The 20,993-nt window shown below is 44.7% G+C and overlaps 1 protein-coding gene and 1 long non-coding RNA gene across 3 annotated transcripts in view; one reads left to right on the forward strand and one right to left on the reverse strand.

Annotated features, from left to right (window-relative positions):
* The window catches only part of LOC116978242 (probable phospholipid-transporting ATPase VB), a 197,776-nt gene that overhangs the window by 162,599 nt on the left and 14,184 nt on the right, over positions 1-20,993 (forward strand). For both annotated transcript variants that reach the window (XM_033029240.1, XM_033029241.1), the window contains 6 exons: positions 1,763-1,869; positions 2,095-2,221; positions 10,976-11,160; positions 14,395-14,701; positions 18,047-18,123; positions 20,812-20,937. In XM_033029240.1, the coding sequence (XP_032885131.1) occupies positions 1,763-1,869; positions 2,095-2,221; positions 10,976-11,160; positions 14,395-14,701; positions 18,047-18,123; positions 20,812-20,937 (929 nt within the window). The remainder of the gene's footprint in view (positions 1-1,762; positions 1,870-2,094; positions 2,222-10,975; positions 11,161-14,394; positions 14,702-18,046; positions 18,124-20,811; positions 20,938-20,993) is intronic.
* LOC116978243 lies at positions 911-19,578 on the reverse strand. The gene is made up of 3 exons (XR_004413424.1): positions 19,462-19,578; positions 17,139-17,143; positions 911-922 (listed from the first exon to the last, which is right to left on the reverse strand). It is a non-coding gene; the product is annotated as an uncharacterized LOC116978243 (long non-coding RNA).

Raw genomic sequence — 20,993 nt, forward strand, 5'->3', positions numbered from 1 at the left:
TCTCAGACTGAAAGTAGAGGTGTTTGGTGGTGGGGGGGGGGGGGGGGGGGGGGGGGAGGGAAGAAGAACAAGAAAAGGCAAGATCAAATCTCGTTGGGTTGTGAGCGACCGAACGTAAGCGGACCACTGGTTTCCAGTGCGGGCCTGGGATTTACACAGGCAGATCCATTCGTAAGATCCATTTGTCTGTTCCGTTTCTGCAGATGCGGCCCAAATATAATAAAGTTAGACTCAAAAAGCTGGAGTGACTCAGCGGGACAGGCAGCATCTCTGGAGAAAAGGAATGGGTGGTGTTTTGGGTCGAGACCCTTCTTCAGACTGAGAGTCAGGGGAGAGGGAGACAAGTGAGATATATAAAGGTACAAAGAACAGATGAATGAAAGATATGCCAAAAGGCAGATCAAAGCCTGCAACGATGATCAAGGCAAGGTGGAGTCCACAATGGTCGGCCGTGGGCTAGGTGATAACGAGTTATACCGACAAAGAAACTCAGCAGGACAACAGTGAAACTAGTACAGCGACTAGGTTGGGGAGAGAGGGAGTGGGAGATGGCGGGGGTGGGGGGGGCGGGATGGTGTGGAGAGGGCCTAAATATCGTTCCTGGCAGTCCGCCTAGACCTACTTGATCTCCCGGTTGCTAAACACTTTAACTCCCTCTCCTCCCACACTGACCTTTCTGTCCTGGGCCTCCTCCACTGTCAGAGTGAGGCCCAGCGCAAATTGGAGGAACAGTACCGCATATTTCTCTTCAGCAACTTACAAGCCAGCGGTATAAATATTGACTTCTCTAACTTCAAATAACCCTTGCTTTCTCTCTCTTTCCTTCTCTCCCCCACTATAGCCCTCCAACGAGTTTGACTGTCCTGATTACATTTTACTTTGTCACCTTCCCCTAATCAACAATGATCTATTCTACATTTTCCTTGATCTTCGAAACCTTTGATCTCTTGTTTCCACACCTTACCCTTCCATGTCTCTATGCCTCCCTCTCTCCTGACTGTCTGACGAAGGGCCTCAACCAGAAACATCAGCCATTCCTTCCGTCCAGAGATGCTGCCTGACCCGCTGAGTTACTCCAGCATTTTGTGTCTATCTACAGTGATTTCTACATGTACCTTGATCATTGCTGAATGTCATTGCTCATGTCTTGGGTCTTTCTTGCAAATCAAATTAGGTGCACAGAGAAACCTAGAACAAAAATCACACAAAAAAAAGTGTAGGAAGGAACTGCAGATGCTGGTTTACACTGAAGATAGATGCAAAATGCTGGAGTAACTCAGCTGGACAGGCAGCTTCTCTGGATAGAAGGAGTGGGTGACGTTTCGCGTCGAGGCCATTCTTCAGACTGAGAGTCAGACGGAGACACCGAGATAAGGAAGGGTAAGATGTGAAAACAATGCAAAAGCGACAAAGCTCAAGGAAAATGTAGAATAGATTGTTAGCTAGGAAAGTTTCCAACAAAGCAAACAGATAAAATGTAATGGCGGACAGTCAGACTGGTGGGAGAACTGGGAAGGGGGAGGGATGGAGACAGGGATAGCAAGGGTTACTTGAAGCTAGAGAAGTCAAATGAAGTTTAGAGAACGTAGAAAATCACAGACCTAGGAAGGCTCTGATTTTTTTTTAACATTTTATAAAAATTGGATTATCCAGAGCGTAAAGCTTGGAGCTAAATGATTTCATGTTTTTTTACCGAGGCTGTGATTTATGTTGTGAAAGGCAACATTTCGAGTGTGGTTCAGCTCATCTTCTCATTTATTAGATGACCTTGAAGAGCAAGAGAAGCACAGAAGAATAACTGAAGAAACACAAAGGCATTTGGATCGATATGCGAGCAGTGGTCTGAGAACGCTATGCGTTGCAAAGAAGGTAAAGATGTAAATTCTCAAAGACCTCGTTTCACAAATGGGCCTGTCCCACTTACGCGACTTTTTCGGCTACTGCCGGCGCCCGTCGTAGGTCGTTGCAGGTCGCCGAAAATTTTCAACATGTTGAAAATCCAGCGGCGACCCGAACAAGGTACGACTCTTTGGGCGACCACATGATGATTATACTGGGGTTCTCTGCTTTGTTGTCAATCTTATTTTTCTTTAGGTCTTGACCGATGGTGAATATGTAAAATGGGCCCGTTTACGGCACGAGGCAGAGACGAGTATTGAGCAGCGGGAACCATTGATGATGGAAACGGCACTACGACTGGAAACAAATTTAAAGTTGTTGGGTAATTTCTATGATTTATTACTGGGGTAAATACTGATACTGGTTTTTGGTTTAGTGTACTTTATTGTCACGTGTACCGAGGTACAGTCCAAAGCTTTTTTTTCTGTTGCATGCTATCCAATCAATGGAAATATTATACAGAATTACAATCGAGCTGTCCACACTGTGCAGATACAGGATGAAGTGGATAATGTTCACTGCAAGATAAAGTCCAGTAAAGTCTGATCAACAATAGACCGAGGGTCTCCAATGAGGTAGATAATAGGGAAAGCTAGCAGTCAGTGTGTGAGGCAGGAGGCAGAGAAGGGTAGCACTCTGACCCAAAATGTAGGGGAGAAAGAAGAAAAAGACAATAAACAGAGAATAAGAGGGGGTGGGTTTCTTAAATGTGTATATTTTAATGCTAGGAGCATTGTAAGAAAGGTGGATGAACTTAGAGCCTGGATTGACACCTGGAAGTATGATGTTGTGGCGATCAGTGAAACATGGTTGCAGGATGGCTGTGATTGGAAACTAAATATTCCAGGATTTCGTTGCTTTAGGTGTGATAGAATTGGAGGGGCAAGAGGTGGAGGTGTTGCATTGCTTGTCAGGGAAGATATTACAGCAGTGCTTTGGCAGGATAGATTAGAGGGCTCGTCTACGGAGGCTATTTGGGTGGAACTGAGAAATGGGAAAGGGGTAGCAACACTTATAGGGGTGTATTATAGACCGCCAAATGAGGAGCGAGAATTGGAAGAGCAAATATGTAAGGAGATCGCAGATATTAGTAGTAAGCACAAGGTAGTGATTGTGGGAGATTTCAATTTTCCACACATAGACTGGGAAACACATTCTGTAAATGGGCTGGATGGTTTGGAGTTTGTAAAATGTGTGCAGGATAGTTTTTTGCAGCAATACATAGAAGTACCTACTAGAGAAGGGGCGGTGCTGGACCTCCTGTTAGGAAATGAGACAGGTCAAGTGGCAGAGGTATGCGTTGGGGAACAGTTCGGGTCCAGTGATCACAATACCATTAGTTTCAATATAATTATGGAGAGGGTCAGAACTGGACCTAGGGTTGAGATTTTTGATTGGAGAAAGGCTAACTTTGAGGAGATGCGAAAGGATTTAAAAGGAGTGAATTGGGACATTTTGTTTTATGGGGAAGATGTGGATGAGAAATGGAAGACATTTAAAGGTGAAATTTTAAGAGTACAGAATCTTTATGTTCCTGTTCGGTTGAAAGGAAATAGTAAAAAATTGGAAAGAGCCATGGTTTTCAAGGGAAATTGGACAGTTCGGAAAAAGAGAGAGATCTACAATAATTATAGGCAGCATGGAGTAAATGAGGTGCTTGAGGAGTATAAAGAATGTAAAAAGAATCTTAAGAAAGAAATTAGAAAAGCTAAAAGAAGATATGAGGTTGCTTTGGTAAGTAAGGTGAAAGTAAATCCAAAGGGTTTCTACAGCTATATTAATAGCAAAAGGATAACGAGGGATAAAATTGGTCCATTAGAGAGTCAGAGTGGACAGCTATCTGCAGAGCCAAAAGAGATGGGGGAGATATTGAACAATTTCTTTTCTTCGGTATTCACCAAGGAGAAGGATATTGAATTATGTGAGGTAAGTGAAACAAGTAGAGTAGCTATGGAAACTATGAGATTCAAAGAAGAGGAAGTACTGACACTTTTGAAAAATATAAAAGTGGATAAGTCTCCAGGTCTGGACAGGATATTCCCTAGGACATTGAGGGAAGTTAGTGTAGAAATAGCAGGGGCTATGACAGAAATATTTCAAATGTCATTAGAAACGGGAATAGTGCCGGAGGATTGGCGTACTGCGCATGTTGTTCCATTGTTTAAAAAGGGGTCTAAGAGTAAACCTAGCAATTATAGACCTGTTAGTTTGACGTCAGTGGTGGGTAAATTAATGGAAAGGATACTTAGAGATAATATATATATGCATCTGGATAAACAGGGTCTGATTAGGAACAGTCAACATGGATTTGTGCCTGGAAGGTCATGTTTGACTAATCTTGAATTTTTTGAAGAGGTTACTCGGGAAATTGATGAGGGTAAAGCAGTGGATGTTGTATATATGGACTTCAGTAAGGCCTTTGACAAGGTTCCTCATGGAGGGTTGGTTAAGAAGGTTCAATTGTTTTGGGTATTAATGGTGGAGTAGCAAGATGGATTCAACAGTGGCTGAATGGGAGATGCCAGAGAGTAATGGTGGATAGCTGTTTGTCAGGTTGGAGGCCAGTGACTAGTGGGGTGCCACAGGGATCTGTGTTGGGTCCACTGTTGTTTGTCATGTACATCAATGATCTGGATGATGGTGTGGTAAATTGGATTAGTAAGTATGCAGATGATACTAAGATAGGTGGTGTTGTGGATAATGAAGTAGATTTTCAAATTCTACAGAGAGATTTATGCCAGTTGGAAGAGTGGGCTGAATCAATCAATCAATCAATCAACCTTTATTGTCATCTTGCAAGCAACAGTTGTACAGTGCAAAATGAAAAGACGTTTCCCGGGGAATAGCGGAGCATCGCACATGAAATTTAAAACATTTCACACAGAATAACACTAAAAACAATCCAGTCCCTGATGGAACAGTATAAATAGTTAAAGCAGGTAAAACACAACGTTAAAATACAATAAACCAATCATAAAAATGTCCGGGGCAGCTGATTTGAGTGGCCAGTGCCAGTTATTAAAGTGTCCGTGCCAGCCGCAGAATAAAGTGACTGTGAGTACAGAGTGACTGTTTAGCTGCCTCACAACCTGTGGCAGGAAGCTGTTTAGCAGTCTTGTAGTCCGGGCTTTGATGCTTCGATATCTCTTGCCTGATGGCAGGAGATCCAGGTGTATGTGGAGGGGGTGCAGTTTGTCCTTATCTATTCTCAGAGCTTTTTTCAGACAGCGGCTCTGGAACAGTTCTTGTACCGAGGGTAGGGAGACGCCAATGATCCTCTCTGCTCCCCTCACTACCCTCTGCAGAGCCTTCCTGTCCGAGCAGTTGCAGGTGGAGTACCACGTATTTATGCAGTACGTGAGTACAGACTCCACCGTGCCCCTGTAGAAAGTCCTGAGGATGTTGGTGGCGAGTGAGGCCTGTTTTAGTTTCCTCAGGAAGTGCAGTCGCTGATGGGCCCGTTTGACGGTCCCAGTGGTGTTCCTGGACCAGGTGAGGCCGTCTGTAATTTGCACACCGAGGAACTTTATGCTCTCCACTCTCTCCACTGTGGTGCCACTGATGTTGAGGGGTGTGTGTTATGGCTGCGACCTCCTGAAGTCGACAACCATCTCCTTCGTTTTGTCGACATTTAATTCTAGATTATTTTTGCCGCACCAGTCCACTAGTTGATTTACTTCCTCCCTGTACATTGATTCGTCATGTCCGCTGATGAGTCCCACCACTGTTGTGTCATCCGCGAATTTTATGATCTTATTGTCCCTGAATCTGGCAGCAGAGTCATGTGTGAGCAATGTGAACAACAGCGGGATGAGCACACAGCCTTGAGGGGAGCCGGTGCTCAGCGTGATCGAGCCTGAAGTGTTCTTGCCAACACGGACTGACTGCGGTCTCTCTGTCAGAAAGTCCAAGATCCAGTGACACAGGGTGAAAGATGGCAGATGGAGTTTAATGCTGATAAGTGTGAGGTGCTACATCTTGGCAGGACAAATCAAAATAGGACGTACATGGTAAATGGTAGGGAATTGAAGAATGCAGTCGAACAGAGAGATCTGGGAATAACTGTGCACAGTTCCCTGAAAGTGGAATCTCATGTAGATAGGGTGGTAAAGAAAGCTTTTGGTGTGCTGGCCTTTATAAATCAGAGCATTGAGCATAGAAGTTGGGATGTAATGTTAAAATTGTACAAGGCATTGGTGAGGCCAATTCTGGAGTATGGTGTACAATTTTGGTCGCCTAATTATAGGAAGGATGTCAACAAAATAGAGAGAGTACAGAGGAGATTTACTAGAATGTTGCCTGGGTTTCAGCAACTAAGTTACAGAGAAAGGTTGAACAAGTTAGGTCTTTATTCTTTGGAGCGCAGAAGGTTAAGGGGGGACTTGATAGAGGTCTTTAAAATGATGAGAGGGATAGACAGAGTTGACGTGGATAAGCTTTTCCCACTGAGAGTAGGGAAGATTCAAACAAGAGGACATGACTTGAGAATTAAGGGACAGAAGTTTAGGTGTAACATGAGGGGGAACATCTTTACTCAGAGAGTGGTAGCTGTGTGGAATGAGCTTCCAGTGAAGGTGGTGGAGGCAGGTTCGATTTTATCATTTAAAAATAAATTGGATAGTTATATGGACGGGAAAGGAATGGAGGGTTATGGTCTGAGTGCAGGTAGATGGGACTAGGGGAGAATACGTGTTCGGCACGGACTAGAAGGGCCGAGATGGCCTGTTTCCGTGCTGTAATTGTTATATGGTTATATGGTTATATAGATGATAGCTCAAGGATGCTCAGGGATGCTCAGTCTGAAGAAGGGTTTCGGCCCAAAACGTTGCCTATTTCCTTTGCTCCATAGATGCTGCTGCACCCGCTGAGTTTCTCCAGCACTTTTGTCTACCTTCGATTTTCCAGCATCTGCATTTCCTTCTTAAACAGGGATGCTCTCTAGTTGGTGAGGAGATGGTTCAGTCGCCTGATAACAGCTGGGAAGAAACTGTCCCTGAATCTGGACGTGTGCGTTTTCACACTTCTATACCTTTTGACTGATGAGAGCGGGGAGAAGAGGGAGTGGCCAGGGTGCGACTCGTCCTTGATGATGCTGCTGGCTTTGTCGAGGCAGCATGAGGTGTAGATGGAGTCAATGGAAGGGAGTTTGGTTTGTGTGATGGTCTGGGCTGCGTCCACAATTCTCTTCAATTTCTTGCGGTCTTGGATGGAGTTGTTCCCAAACCGTGTTGTGACACATCCTGATACAAAGCTTTCTACGGTGCATCTGTAGAAGTTGGTGAGAGTTGTTGGGGACATGCCGAACTTCCTAAGCCTCCCACTCACAGGGAGAACGTACAAACTCCGTACAGACAGCACTCGTTGTCGGGATCCAACCGTGGTCTCTGGTGATGGAAGGCAGCAACCCGACCACTGCACCACCATGCCACCCAGGGCACCAAAGGTTATGGAGAGAAGGCAGGAGAATGGGGTTGAGAGGGAATAATATATTGGTCACGATCGAATTGCCGGTAACTTGAGCGCCCAGGAGTGGTAAAGACTACAAAAAGTAGTAAACACTGCCCAACATCATCGGCTCTGACCTCCCTATCGTCGAGGGGATCTATCGCAGTCGCTGCCTCAAAAAGACTGGCAGCATCATCAAGGACCCACACCATCCTGGCCACACACTCATCTCCCTGCTACCTTCAGGTAGAAGGTACAGGAGCCTGAAGACTGCAACATCCAGGTTCAGGAATAGCTACTTCCCCACAGCCATCAGGCTATTAAACTCAAACTCAACAAAACTCTGAACATTCATAGCCCATTATCTATTTATTTGCACTTTTATCAGTTTATTTATTCATGTGCGTATATATATATAATGGTATATGGACACACTGATCTGTTCTGTATTATTCATGCCTATTATATTCTGTTGTGCTGAAGCAAAGCAAGAATTTCATTGTCCTATCTGGGACACATGACAATAAACTCTCTTGAATCTTGAATCTTGAATCAGTGTAAACTTGATTGGCCAAATGAACTAATTCTGCTCCAATGTCTTATGGTGTACAGTGTAGGAAGGAACTGCACATGCTGGTTTAGTCACAAAATGCTGGAGTAACTCAGCGGGACAGGCAGCATCTCTGGAGAGAAGGAATGGGTGACGTTCCAGGTCGAGACCCTTCTTCAGACTTCTTCTTCTTATCGAGTCCACACACAAGATTAGAAGTTGTCAGCCAGAGCTGAACGCACTTCTCGGCATCTGCGCACAATGGTGTCTGTCTTGTCGCTCCTTGTGCATGGCGGTGGAAGGATTGGTGGAAACAGGGCCGCGACGTGAACGCTCTTTCCTTGACCCTTTCTTTAGACTGATGGGGTGACATTTTAGGTCGAGACCCTTCTTCAGGAGAAGGGTGTCGACTTGAAACGTCGCCCATTCCTTCTATTCCGTTCCAGAGATGCTGCCCGTCCCGCTGAGTTACTCCAGCATTTTGTGTCTATCTTATGGTGTGCATCTTGATACGTCAGTATCACCAGCTTGGAAAACAGCAACCATGTTTGAGTTATTAAAGTCTATAAAAGTGTCCAGACTAATGCCTCAATGGGAACAGTTTCATCTGGAAATAATAGTTAGTGAAATCTGACTTGGGGGGGAAAAAAACACTTCTGTCTGTGATTTGCCCATGAACTCAACAGCCTTGAAATTGAATCTATTAGAGCCTATTTTTCAAATCTTTCTCCAGACACTTGAGCATCTCGACTGTCACCTCTGTACAGTTCTGAGCGACTGTTATATTATTGTCAGTGATGCTTCTTTAAGATGATCATTTCAACCACATCCCACTCAACCTCCCACATGGGTCCAAACATCATTTGGCATTATTTGAAAAATACTAGGAGAATTCTTCTTATTTTCTTGCTGTTTGTGAATCCTCATTGTACTGGTGGACTGTAGCTTATTGTGTTTACAGGCCCATGATGCTGCTGCAAGTATGAATTTCATTGTTTTCTGCTGCCGGTACATATGACAATTAAACACTCCACTCAATGGTGACATATTTCAATCTTTCTGGACTACTGCAGGGCTTGAATGCTGTTTAATAATCGCAATTCCTCTATTTCAAATTTTTTTTTTGTCATTCACTTTATTCCCTTTATCATGTATCTGTACACTGTGGACGGCTCGATTGTAATCATGTACAGTCTTTCCGCTGACTGGTTAGCACACAACAAATGCTTTTCACCGTACCTCGGTACACGTGACAACAAACTAAACTAAACTCTAGGGGGTCTAGAGCTCTAGGGGCTGGCGGAATCAAGGGATATGGGGAGACGTTTAAGAATAAAGGGTAAGCCATTTAGAACGGAGACGAGGAAACACTTTTTCTCACAGAGAGTTGTGAGTCTGTGGAATTCTCTGCCTCAGAGGGCGGTGGAGGCCGGTTCTCTGGATACTTTCAAGAGAGAGCTAGATAGAGCTCTTAAAGATGGCGGAGTCTGGGGAAATGGGGAGAGGGCAGGAACGGGGTACCGATTGGGGATGATCAGCCATGATCACATTGAATGGCGGTGCTGGCTAGAAGGGCTGAATGGCCTACTCCTGCACCCATTGTCTATTGTATATTGTCTAAAGCAGGCACAGGTTACTGGTTGTGGATGATCAGTCATGATCACGATGAGCGAAGGGCCAAATGGCCTCATCCTGCACCTATTTTCTATGTTTCTATGTTCCTAAAAAAGAAGGGTCCCGACCCAAAACATCACCTATCGCTTCTCCGGAGATGCTGCCTGACCCACTGAGTTGCTCTTTTGTAAATCAGCATCGGCAGTTCCTTGTGTCTTCTTTGCTAATTTTCAAGATTTTTTCTTGTGTTAAATTCAACACCTGAAATCAGTTTGCCAACGCACTTCTGTCAAACTCCGTGGGGAGAAAAAGTGTCGAGGCTTCCAATTCTCTTGATAGCACAACCATTTTTTCCCCTTAAATATAACAAAAGGGAAATACAGGTGTTAGCTTGTACCAAAGATGGACACACAATGTTGGAGTAACTCAGCAGGTCAGGCAGCATCTGTGGAGAATCAATGCATTGTCTCCAGACATGCTGAGTTACTCCAGCATTTTGAGTCTATTGATTTTTTTTTTCCCCTCTGTTTCAGTCCAAAGTTTATGATCGGTCATAGTTTGTAGTTTAGTTGCATTTATTGTCACGTGAACTGAGGTACGTTGAAAAGTATTTTGCTGGATGCTCGCCAGTCAGTGGAAAAACAATACATGATTACAATCGAGCCGCCCACTGTGTACAGATACATGATGAAGGGAATAACATTTAATGCAAGATAATGTTTGATTAAAGACAGTCCGAGTCTTTGCTACTGTTACAAAGTCTCGACAGACAATTCACTTCATGGCACTGAAGCTTGTGGTGATATCATATAATTTAGTTTAGTTTAGAGATACAGCGCGGAAACAGGCCCTTCGGCCCACCGGGACCGCATGGACCAGCGATCCCCGCACATTAACATTATCCTACACACACTAGGGACAATTTACACACGCACCAAGCCAATTTACCTACTGTACATATCTGTACATCTTTGGAGTGTGGGAGGAGACGGAAGATCTCGGAGAAAACCCACGCGGTCATGGGGAGAACGTACAAACTCCGTACAGACAGCACCCGTAGTCAGGATCGAACCCAGGTCTCCGCCGCTGGAAGCGCTGGAAGGCAGTAACTCTACCGCTGCGCCACCTCAGTAATGTACTAAGTTCCATTTCTTCTTTCTATTCTACGCAATGGAGACCCTTAGTTGCATGATAAGGAATGTAATACTGTTAATACTAAAAATTTGCCATTAACTCCAAAGATGTACAGATTTGTAGGCTAATTGGCTTAGTAAAATTGTAAATTTGTCCTGTGTGTGTGTGTGTAGGATAGTGTTAGTGTGCGGGGATCGCAGGTCAGTGTGGTTGTAGTGGGTCGAAGGGCCGGTTTTAACGTGCTGTATCTCTAAACTAAAGTCAAACAAATTATACCTACTGGTGGAAGAAAACTTTTTTAAATAGTCGGTGTATTTATTTTTGTCCCAAAAGGTGCGACGGCGGTGGAAGACTGCCTTCAGGATGGCGTCCCAAGCACAATTGCAGCGTTTCGTGAAGCTGGCATAGTGACCTGGGTTCTAACGGGGGACAAACAAGAAACCGCTGTGTACATTGCATATGCCTGTAAGCTTCTGCATCCAAACGACGTGATCTTCACTCTAAATAGTGAACACCAGGTGAGTGCAGACGTTATCGTGACATTGTCACCCTGGGAAAAGTAGGGAGATCATACATTGTAGGCCGGCAGCGGTAGAGTTGCAGCCTTACGGCGCCAGAGACTCGGGTTCGATCCTGACTACGGGATGCATGTCGGTACGGAGTTTGTACGTTCTCCCCGTGACTGCTTGGTTTTTCTCCGGGATCTCCGGTTTCCTCCCAAACTGCAAAGACGTGCAGGTTTGTAGGTTAAATGGCTTGGTATAATTGTGTAAATTGTCCCTGGTGCGTAGAAGATAGTGTTAGTGCGCGGGGATCGCCGGTCAGCGTGGACCCGGTGGGCCGAAGGGCCTGTTTCCGCGCTGTATCTCTAAAGATAGAAACATAGAAAATAGGTGCAGGAGTAGGCCATTCGGCTCTTCGAGCCTGCACTGCCATTCAATATGATCATGGCTGATCATCCAACTAAGTATCCTGTACCAGCCTTCTCTCCATACCCCCTGATCCCTTTAGCCACAAGGACCACATCTAACTCCCTCTTAAATATAGCCAATGAACTGGCCTCAACTACCTTCTGTGGCAGAGCTAACATTGATTGAACAAGGCATCATGTGCGACACCGACCTTGTGGGCCGAGGTGTCTGTTCCTGCTCTGCACTGTTCTATATTCTATGTACTGAATGGTAGTTCAATTGGATAAATGGCACAGGAAATATGTGAAAGTGCGGAGACTCTTTCACCTCTCGATGAAGCAAGGTTATGTCAGGTTTTTAGCTTGGTAGCTTCATTGCATTGCTGGCCACAAGGTTGATGCATTCACACTCCTTGACTTGTCACGGTAAGGCATAAATCAGACCTAATACACTGCTGGGAACTTGAGTGTGGGATGTGAGGGGTAAAGCAGTCAAATGTCATCTTCATTACCAGTACAACCCACGAACCCTTTCCCTTTTTCTCAGGCAAATGTCCTTTCCAATTCCACATGTCATGAAAAAAAAATGCGTGCTCTTAGGGATTTAGAGATTTATATCGAATGACAACATCCCAATCTATGGGTCCATTAAAACCTTCCTCCCTAATATAAACATAAGGTGCAGTGCCAGATTACCCGCCATATGCAATGGGCAACCAGTAGTTCTATTAAAAACAAAGTCAAGTCTAACCTAAAAATTGTTGACATTTGCAAATGAGTGTTTGGCATTTCTATAACCTTTCCTTCCTGCGCTCTATCACAGATTAATTTGTGGCTCGTAGTTTTCTTGTAAATGTCAAACCAGAGGAGAAACATACTTCTCTGCTCAAATTGTGAATGTTCGTAGCGGTCTCTACGTTTGCTTGTAGGAATTGAATTGAATGTGGTAATAGATTTCTGTGGGGACATGATGAGGACGTTTTTAACATAAAGCATGGAAACACAACGGAATGTAGATGTTTAGAGATTCAGGGTCTTCGGCCCACCGAGACCGTGCCCACCAGCTATCCCCTCACACTTACACTATCCTACACACTCGGGACAATTTACATTTATACCAAAGCCAATTAACCTACAAACATGTACGTCTTTGGAGTGTGGGAGGAAACCGAAGATCTCGGAGAAAATCCCCCATGCAGATCAAGGGGAGAATGTACAAACTCCGTACAGACAGCACCCGTAAGATGCAGTAATCATCTCCAGAACACAAAATGCTGGAGGAATTCTGTGTCAGGCAGCATCTGTGATGGGAATAATCAGATGACATTTTAGATCGGGACTCTTCAGTATAGCTGGCATGCATAGTCAGCATTTTATTGATCGATTGAATTGATTGATGGATGTTTCATGGATACAGGCCCTTCGACTCACCGGGTCCACGCTGCCCATCAATTCTACATTCACACTAGTTCTCTATGTTATCCCACTATCTACTCCCGACACGTTACGGGCAATTTACACAGACCAATTAACCAACAAACCTCTTGTTCTTTTTTAAGAAATTTGCATTGTTATTTTATTCACATTTGCCAATTTTTGTTTTTAATTGTGCTGTTTTAAACAACTGAGATTATTATGCAAGTTTAGCATTTATCAAAAGAGCATTTTTGTACATATGTCGGGAAATATGATAACATTAGCCAGGGGGGCATGGTTGCGCAGTGGTAGAGTCTCTGCCTCACAGTGCCAGAGACCCGGGTTCGATCCTGACTACGGGTGCTATCTGTACGGAGTTTGTGCATTCTCCCCGTGACCGCATGGGTTTTCTCCTGGTTCTCCGGTTTTCTCCCACATTCTAAAATTGTCCAGGTTTGTAGGTTAATTGGCTTTGGAAAAATTGGAAATTCTCCCTAGTGTGTAGGATAGTGTTAGTGTACGGGGTGATCGCTGCTCAGCGCAGACTCGGTGGGCCGTGGGGCCTGTTTCTGCATTGTGCTTTCTTTTGTCTTATACCGTTTATGTCAGCTACATGTACAGCAATCCTACCAGTCCCACTCCCTCCCACTCCCCCACCCCACAGACATCAAAATCCTCTTTATCTACCTGTCCAAATGTCGTACCTGGCTCACCAACCTCCTCTGGCAGCTTCTTCTATGCACCCTCCACATTGCATTATTAAAAAAATGCCCCTCAAGCTCCCATTAAAGCCCTCCCCCCCCTCCCCCCCTCTACCCCCCCATCCTTAAACATGTGTCCTCTGGTTCTTGATCCCCCTACTCTGGGTAAAAGTGTGCATTTAGCCTAACAAATCCCCTTATGATTTAATCCACCTCTAAAAGATCATCCCTCATGCTCTTGTGCTCCAAGGAATAGATTCCTAGCCTGCACAACCTCTCCCTATAGCTCAGGCCCTGGAGTCCTGGCAACATCCTTGTAAATCTTCTATGCACCATTTCCAGGTTAGTTACAACTATGTGCTAAATTTGCCTTGAACAGTATTAAATACAGTAACAGCGGGTGATTGAAAATATCTCTGGCAATAGTTCATGAAAAGTAAAGGGCCTGTCCCACGTGGGCGTCATTTGCTCGCGAAGATTTTGTACATCCCAAAATCCTGGGGCGCCATGCGCGACCGTGCGTCACTGCCCACGTCACCATGCACCAAGTGCGCGTAATGCGCACCACGCATGCATCACGTGTGTGTTACTACGCACGCGTAGTGCATTGTGACGCGTAAATGATGTCACGTATATGTCGCGCAAATGACGCCCACGTGGGACAGGCCATTAAATGTTGTATTTTCAAGTTGGTAATTATTTTTTAAACTGTTGTGATTTAACAGGACATCTGTGAAGCGTTGCTAGATTGCATCTTGGATGAAGTGGGAAAGTATAATGGACTAGATTGCGCTACTTCCAAACTGACTGCCATTTTTGCGCCCACGTCTTCAAGCCCGTTGAAGCCCAGTTTTGGTTTGGTCATTGATGGAAAGACCTTGAGTGTGATCTTCCAGGGGAACCTGCAGAAGAAGTTTCTAGAGGTGGCAAAATGTTGTCAATCTGTGGTGTGTTGTCGTTCTACTCCACGGCAGAAAAGCATGGTGGTCGAGTTAGTCCGGGACCGTCTGAAGGCCATGACCTTGGCAATAGGTATAAACCTTTTCTCCATCATTCTTCAAATAAGTGGATAAATAGTTCTCACTGCTATTATTTGAGATGTAGTGCCTTAAGGTCATAAGGAATAGGAGTAGAATTAGGCCATTCGGCCCATCAAAGCCTACTCCACCATTCAATACCTCTCCCTCCTCCCCATAACCTCTGACACCTGCACTCATCAAGAAAACGGAGTCATTGAATTGTACAGCACAGAAACTTGTTCCAAACTGAATTGAAAGGTAGGGTAAGGGAACAGGCCTTTCGGCCCACCGTGTCCACGCCGACCATCGATCACCCGTTCCCACTAGTTCTGCGTTATCCCACTCCCTGCACTCTAGGGGCAATTTACAAAGACCAATTAACCTACAAACCCGTACGTCTGTGGTATGTGGGAGGAAACCGGAGCACCAGGAAGAAGCCCACACAGCCACAGAAAGAACGTGCAAACTCCGCACAGACAGCATCCGAGGTCAGGATTGAACCTGGGTCTCGGGCGCTGTGAGGAGAGCAGCTCTACCCGCTGCACCACTGTGGCGTTGCCCGAATAATACAGCCAGTTACCATGTCGCTAAGATAATTACTACCTCTACTTGGAAAAAACTGCCCTGAAATCTCCTTTTAATCTCTCACCTTCAGCCTGTGCCCTCTAGTTTGAGATATCCTATCCTAGCCTTTCTGTGCATAGCAAGCATTATATAAAAGCGAAAAAAATCCCAGAAATAAAAGCAGAGATTTCCAGAAATACTCAGCAGGTCAGGCAGCATCTGCGATGATACAAGCAGAATTAACATATTGGGTTGATAATCTTTCATTAATTGATGGAAAGTAATCGAGCTGAAATGCTAACTCTAATTCTCTTTTCGCAGGTTTGTTTATTAGTTTAGTTTAGCAATACAGCGAGGAAACAGGCCCTTCGACCCCTCTGAGTCCGCGCTGACCAGCGATCCCCGCACATTAACACTATCCTACACACACCTGGGACAATTCTGCACTTTAGTCTTTTTTTAACTGTTTTGACTATTTTACTGTTCTTTTTACAATCCATGTTCTCGGGGTATCTAAATCTAAATTTTATTAGTTATTTAAGTAATGATATCGGATGGAAGCTGCATATCAAATCTCGTTGCGCTTATGTGCAATGACAATAAAATATATTATTATTATTATTATTAAGCCAATTAATCTACAAACTGTACGTTTTTGGAGTGTGGGGAGAAACCGAAGGTCATGGGGACTATTGCAACTCACTTCTCCTTGGCATCAGCTCCACCTACATCAACTGACTCCAACTGGTCCAGAACGCAGCCGCCCGACTCATCACCCACACCAAATCCTGGCATCACATCACTCCAGTCCTCAAAAAACTTCACTGGCTTCACATCTCCCACCGGATCACCTACAAAATCCTGATCCTCACCTACAAAGCCCTCCACCATCTGGCCCCCCCATATCTCACTGACCTCCTCTCCCCCTACCAACCCTCACGGTCCCTCAGATCCACATCAGCCGGTCTCCTCTCCATCCACAAGTCCAACCTCCGCAGTTTTGGGGACAGAGCCTTCTCCAGGGCAGCTCCCAGGCTCTGGAACTCCCTCCCCCAACTGATCCGCAATTCCGTGTCCCTCACCATCTTCCAGTCCCGCCTCAAGACCCATCTCTTCACCTCTGCCTATCCTTAGCCCCACGTCCCCCTCCTTTTTCATCTGTGCATTAATTGCCTCATACTGTGTTTTGTATTGAATTCTGTCTTTACTTTGTGTACTAGCCATGTCTCTACTATTTATTTCATTCCCCTTACATGTTTTTCCTCTACATGCTCAATTTTTGTAAGGTGTCCTTGAGACTCTTGAAAGGCGCCCATAAATAAAATTTATTATTATTATTATTATGGGAAGAACGTACAAACTCCGTACAGACAGCACCCATAGTTCGGATCGAACCCGGGTCTCTGGCGCTGTAAACGCAGTAAAGGCAGCAACTTACCGCTGCGCCACCGTGCCGCCACAACACGGTGTTGCCTAAACTACGGAACACGTGCAACGCTCTCTGTTTTTATCTCAAACTTATTCTTGGGCAGATTATTTGAGGTAGATGAAGTTGCTTAAGCGTAGAATTGAGTTAAATGACAGGAAGTTTTGTTTTTTTTCCCCCAGAGTCCGCAACATTCAAAACAAGTCGTCTCCTTGTGAAATCTGCACACATTCTCTACAAATATTAAAAATGCAACTGGATAGTTTTCTAGCTGTGAGGAATATAAAATGATAGGAAAGATGCACAAAAATAGTGGTGATATTTCTGGAGCACCATGATGCCTAAGAACTTGCTTTGATGTATTTGGGGGCCTTCAGCTGAATTTAGAGTTTAGAGTTACAGAGATACAGTGTGGAAGCAGGCTCTTTGGCCCACTAGGTCCACGTCGACCGTCGATCACCCATTCTCACTATTTCTGTGTTATCCCATTATAGCATCCTACACACTTTGGGGCAATTTGCAGAAGCCAATTAATCTACAAACCTGCAGGTCTTTGGGATGTGGGAAGAAACCAGGGTACCCAGAGGAAACGTATTCGGTCACAGGGAGAATTTACAAACTACACACAGGCAGCACCCGTAGTCAGGATCGAACCGGGGTCTCTGGCGCTGTGAGGCAGCAACTCTACCGCTGTGCTACTGTGCCGCCCATCACTTGCTCAGGTTTTCTACTCTCCCTAGACTGGGGTTTTGAGCGGGTTTTTTAAATGATCTCAAGTCACTCTGTGGGAGAGACATGTTGGAACTATGGTGTTTAATCCAATGAGACTCATTTGGAAGGCGTTCATGGTTTTGCTGGTCTCTTGACGTCATGTTTGGCACTTTGAAGGGCCCGTCACTGTGCTTAATTTAGTTTATTGTCACGTGTACCGAGGTACAGTGAAAAGCTTTTGTTGCGCGCCAACCAGTCAGCGGAAAGACAATACATGACTACAATCGAGCCGTCCACAGTGTCGTGACACATGATAAAGGGTATAATGTTTTGTGCAAGATAAAGTCCTGTAAAATCCAATTAAAGGTAATCTGAGGGTCTCCAATGAGGTAGATGGTAGCTCCAGACTACTCTCCAGTTGTTGATAGAATAGCACAGTTGCCTGATAACAGCTGGGAAGAAACTGTCCCTGGATCTGCTATACTGGTCTATGTTTACTTTCTTATCTCTGTTCTTTCATACTTCTGCTATTTGTCAAACAGACTTGGCTTATATTCCAATAAGATGCATTGCAATAGCCTGCTAGAGATCAATTAGTGACTGACTATCCATGGAAAGAAATGTTAAAATGTTAAAATGTTTTAATTTATATTCTAGGTGATGGGTCGAATGATGTCAGTATGATCCAAGCTGCTGATGTGGGCATTGGGATTACAGGTCAAGAAGGAATGCAGGTATTTGACATGTAGTGGTAAGATAGTGAATCATGCTGGAAATATCGTTGGTTTAGAACATTCTTTCTCCACTGGCATTATATGGTACTAAATATGTGTATATTCATGTTCAGGATGACTTGGGTAAGTGGGCAGCTGCATGGCAGATGCAGTTTAACGTGGATAAATGTGAGGTTATCCACTTTGGTAGCAAAAACAGGAAGGCAGATTACTATCTAAATGGTGTCAAGTTGGGAAAAGGGGAAGTACAACGGGATCTGGGGGGTCCTTGTTCATCAGTCAATGAAAATAAGCATGCAGGTACAGCAGGCAGTGAAGAAAGTGAATGGCATGTTGGCCTTTATAACAAGAGGAGTTGAGTATAGGAGCAAAGAGGTCTTTCTGCAGTTGTATAGGGCCCTAGTGAGACCATACCTGGAGTATCGTTTGCAGTTTTTGTCCCCTAATTTGAGGAAGGACATTCTTGCTATTGAGGGAATGCAGCGTAGGTTTACAAGGTTAATTCCCGGGATGGTGTGACTGTCATATGCTGAGAGAATGGAGCAGCTGGGCTTGAATACTCTGGAGTTTAGAAGGATGAGAGGAGATCTTATTGAAACATCTAAGATTATTAAGGGTTTGGACACGCTAGAGGCAGGAAACATGTTCCCGATGTTGTGGGTGTCCAGAACCAGGGGCCACAGTTTAAGAATAAGTGGTAAGCCATTTAGAACGGACACACTTTTTCTCACAGAGAGTGGTGAGTCTGTGGAATTCTCTGCCTCAGAGGGCGGTGGAGGCCGGTTCTCTGGATACTTTCAAGAGAGATTAGATAAGGCTCTGAAAGATAGCGGAGGCAGGGGATATGGGGAGAAGGCGGGAACGGGGTACTGATTGGGATGACCAGCCATGATCACATTGAATGGCAGTGCTGGCTCAAGGGGCCGAATGGCCTAATCCTGCACCTATTGTCTATTGTTCAGCTTTCATTTAATAATTTTTGGAATACTGTGCATAGTATCGAGAAAGTTGAGTTGTGATCACCTTATTATGCGAAGTATATGTCCAAGAACTATGCTAGAAATGTGTGATTATGACCATCAAGAATAGAGGATCAGGCAGGATAAACTTCATGTTAAAAAAAACTGGTTGAGTCTTGACCTAATACATGTCTTTAAAGTTAAAAGAAGATGTGGTGGCAAAATTCGATTATGTAAACCAACGTTTATGTGTCCTAAGCATTTGCAAAACAAATTGCTGAATATTTAGTTTTGAGAAAGAGCATGGAAACAGGCGCTTTGGCTCACCAGGTCCATGCCAACCATTGATCACATGTACACCAGTTCTATGTTAGATCACTTTAGCATCCTGCACACTAGTTGCGATTTACAGAGGCCAATTAACCTGCAAACCTCCACATCTTGGGAATATGGGAGGAAACCGGAGCACCAAGGGGAAAACCCACGCGGTCACAGGGAGAACGTGCAAACTCTGCACAGACAGCTGCTGTCAGGATTGAACCTCGGTGTTTGGCACCGTGAGGCAGCAGCTTACCTCTGTGCCAGCCTGATTATGTACTTTTGGCCACAATAGCTGAGTTTGCAGGATTGCTTGTATGTCCTCCAAGCCAATAACGTGCTAATGAATTGAAAATTTAATGTTCGTGCCCTTGGCTTGTAAGCTACCCAATATGAGGTGTTGTCCTTCAACTTTGCATGTGTCCTCACTATGGCAACGGAGAAGGCCAAGGATAGATAGGTTGGCATGGGAATGGGAAGGGGAGTTGATGTGGCTAGCAACTAGAAGCTCCAGTTGGCCTTGGTGGGAAGAGCATGAGTGTTCAGTGAAGTTGGCAACTTGGCTGGGGCGGTGCAGTGGTAGAGTTGCTGCCCTGTGGCGCTAATGGCCTAGGTTCGATCCAGACTGCGGATGCTGTCAGGGCGGAGTCTGTACGTTCTCCCCGTGACCACACGTGTTTTCTCCGGGTGCTCAGGTTTCCTCCCACACTCCAAGGACGTGCAGGTTTGAAGGTTAATTGGTTTCTGCAACTTGTCTATAATGTGTAGGATAATGCCAGTGTACGGGGTGATTATTGGACGGCACGGATTCGATGGGCCGAAGGGCCTGTTTCCACGCTGTATCTCTAAACTAAGTCTACGTTTGGTTCCACCAGTGTAGAGGAGGCCATATCGAGAGCGTGAGAAACTTGGTGAATTCTGAGTTTAACCAGAGGTGGTACAAACAGTGGAATGTATTTCCACAAGAGTAAGGTTGATGTCAATTTTGATGAGTCCATGTTAGCATGGAAGGAATAAGGATACAAGTGATAGGAACATAATTAGGCCATTTTAGCCCATCGTCTATTCGCCATTCAATCATGGCTGATCTATCTCTCCCTCTTAACCCCATTCTCCTGCCTTCTCCCCATAACCCCTGACACCCGTATTAATCAAGAATCTAAAAATATCCATTGATTTGGCCCAGACAGCCTGCTGTGGCAAAGAATTCCACAGTTTCACCACCCTCTGACAAAATAAATTCCTCCTCATCTGCTTCTTAAAGGAATCGAGCGGCATTCTAAAGTAAGGGAGGGGTCTTGTCAGTGGAGCATGGAACATGAGCAAACAAGCTGGTGTTCTGTGTTGTATGATCTATGCAGTGTTTAATACCATTTATTGTTTTCTCTTCTATAATATTCTGTGTTTATAGGCAGTGATGGCGAGTGATTTTGCAATCTCTCATTTTAAATACCTCAGAAAGTTGTTGTTGGTTCATGGTCACTGGTGCCACAGACGCTTGGCTAATATGATCATTTACTACTTCTACAAGAATGTGGTAAGTGGACAAATTTGACTTTTAGCTGAACATTTGCAGGCTTATCATAATCATTC

The sequence above is a fragment of the Amblyraja radiata genome, chromosome 11 (genome assembly GCF_010909765.2).
Source record: "Amblyraja radiata isolate CabotCenter1 chromosome 11, sAmbRad1.1.pri, whole genome shotgun sequence".
Taxonomy (NCBI): Eukaryota; Metazoa; Chordata; class Chondrichthyes; order Rajiformes; family Rajidae; genus Amblyraja; species Amblyraja radiata.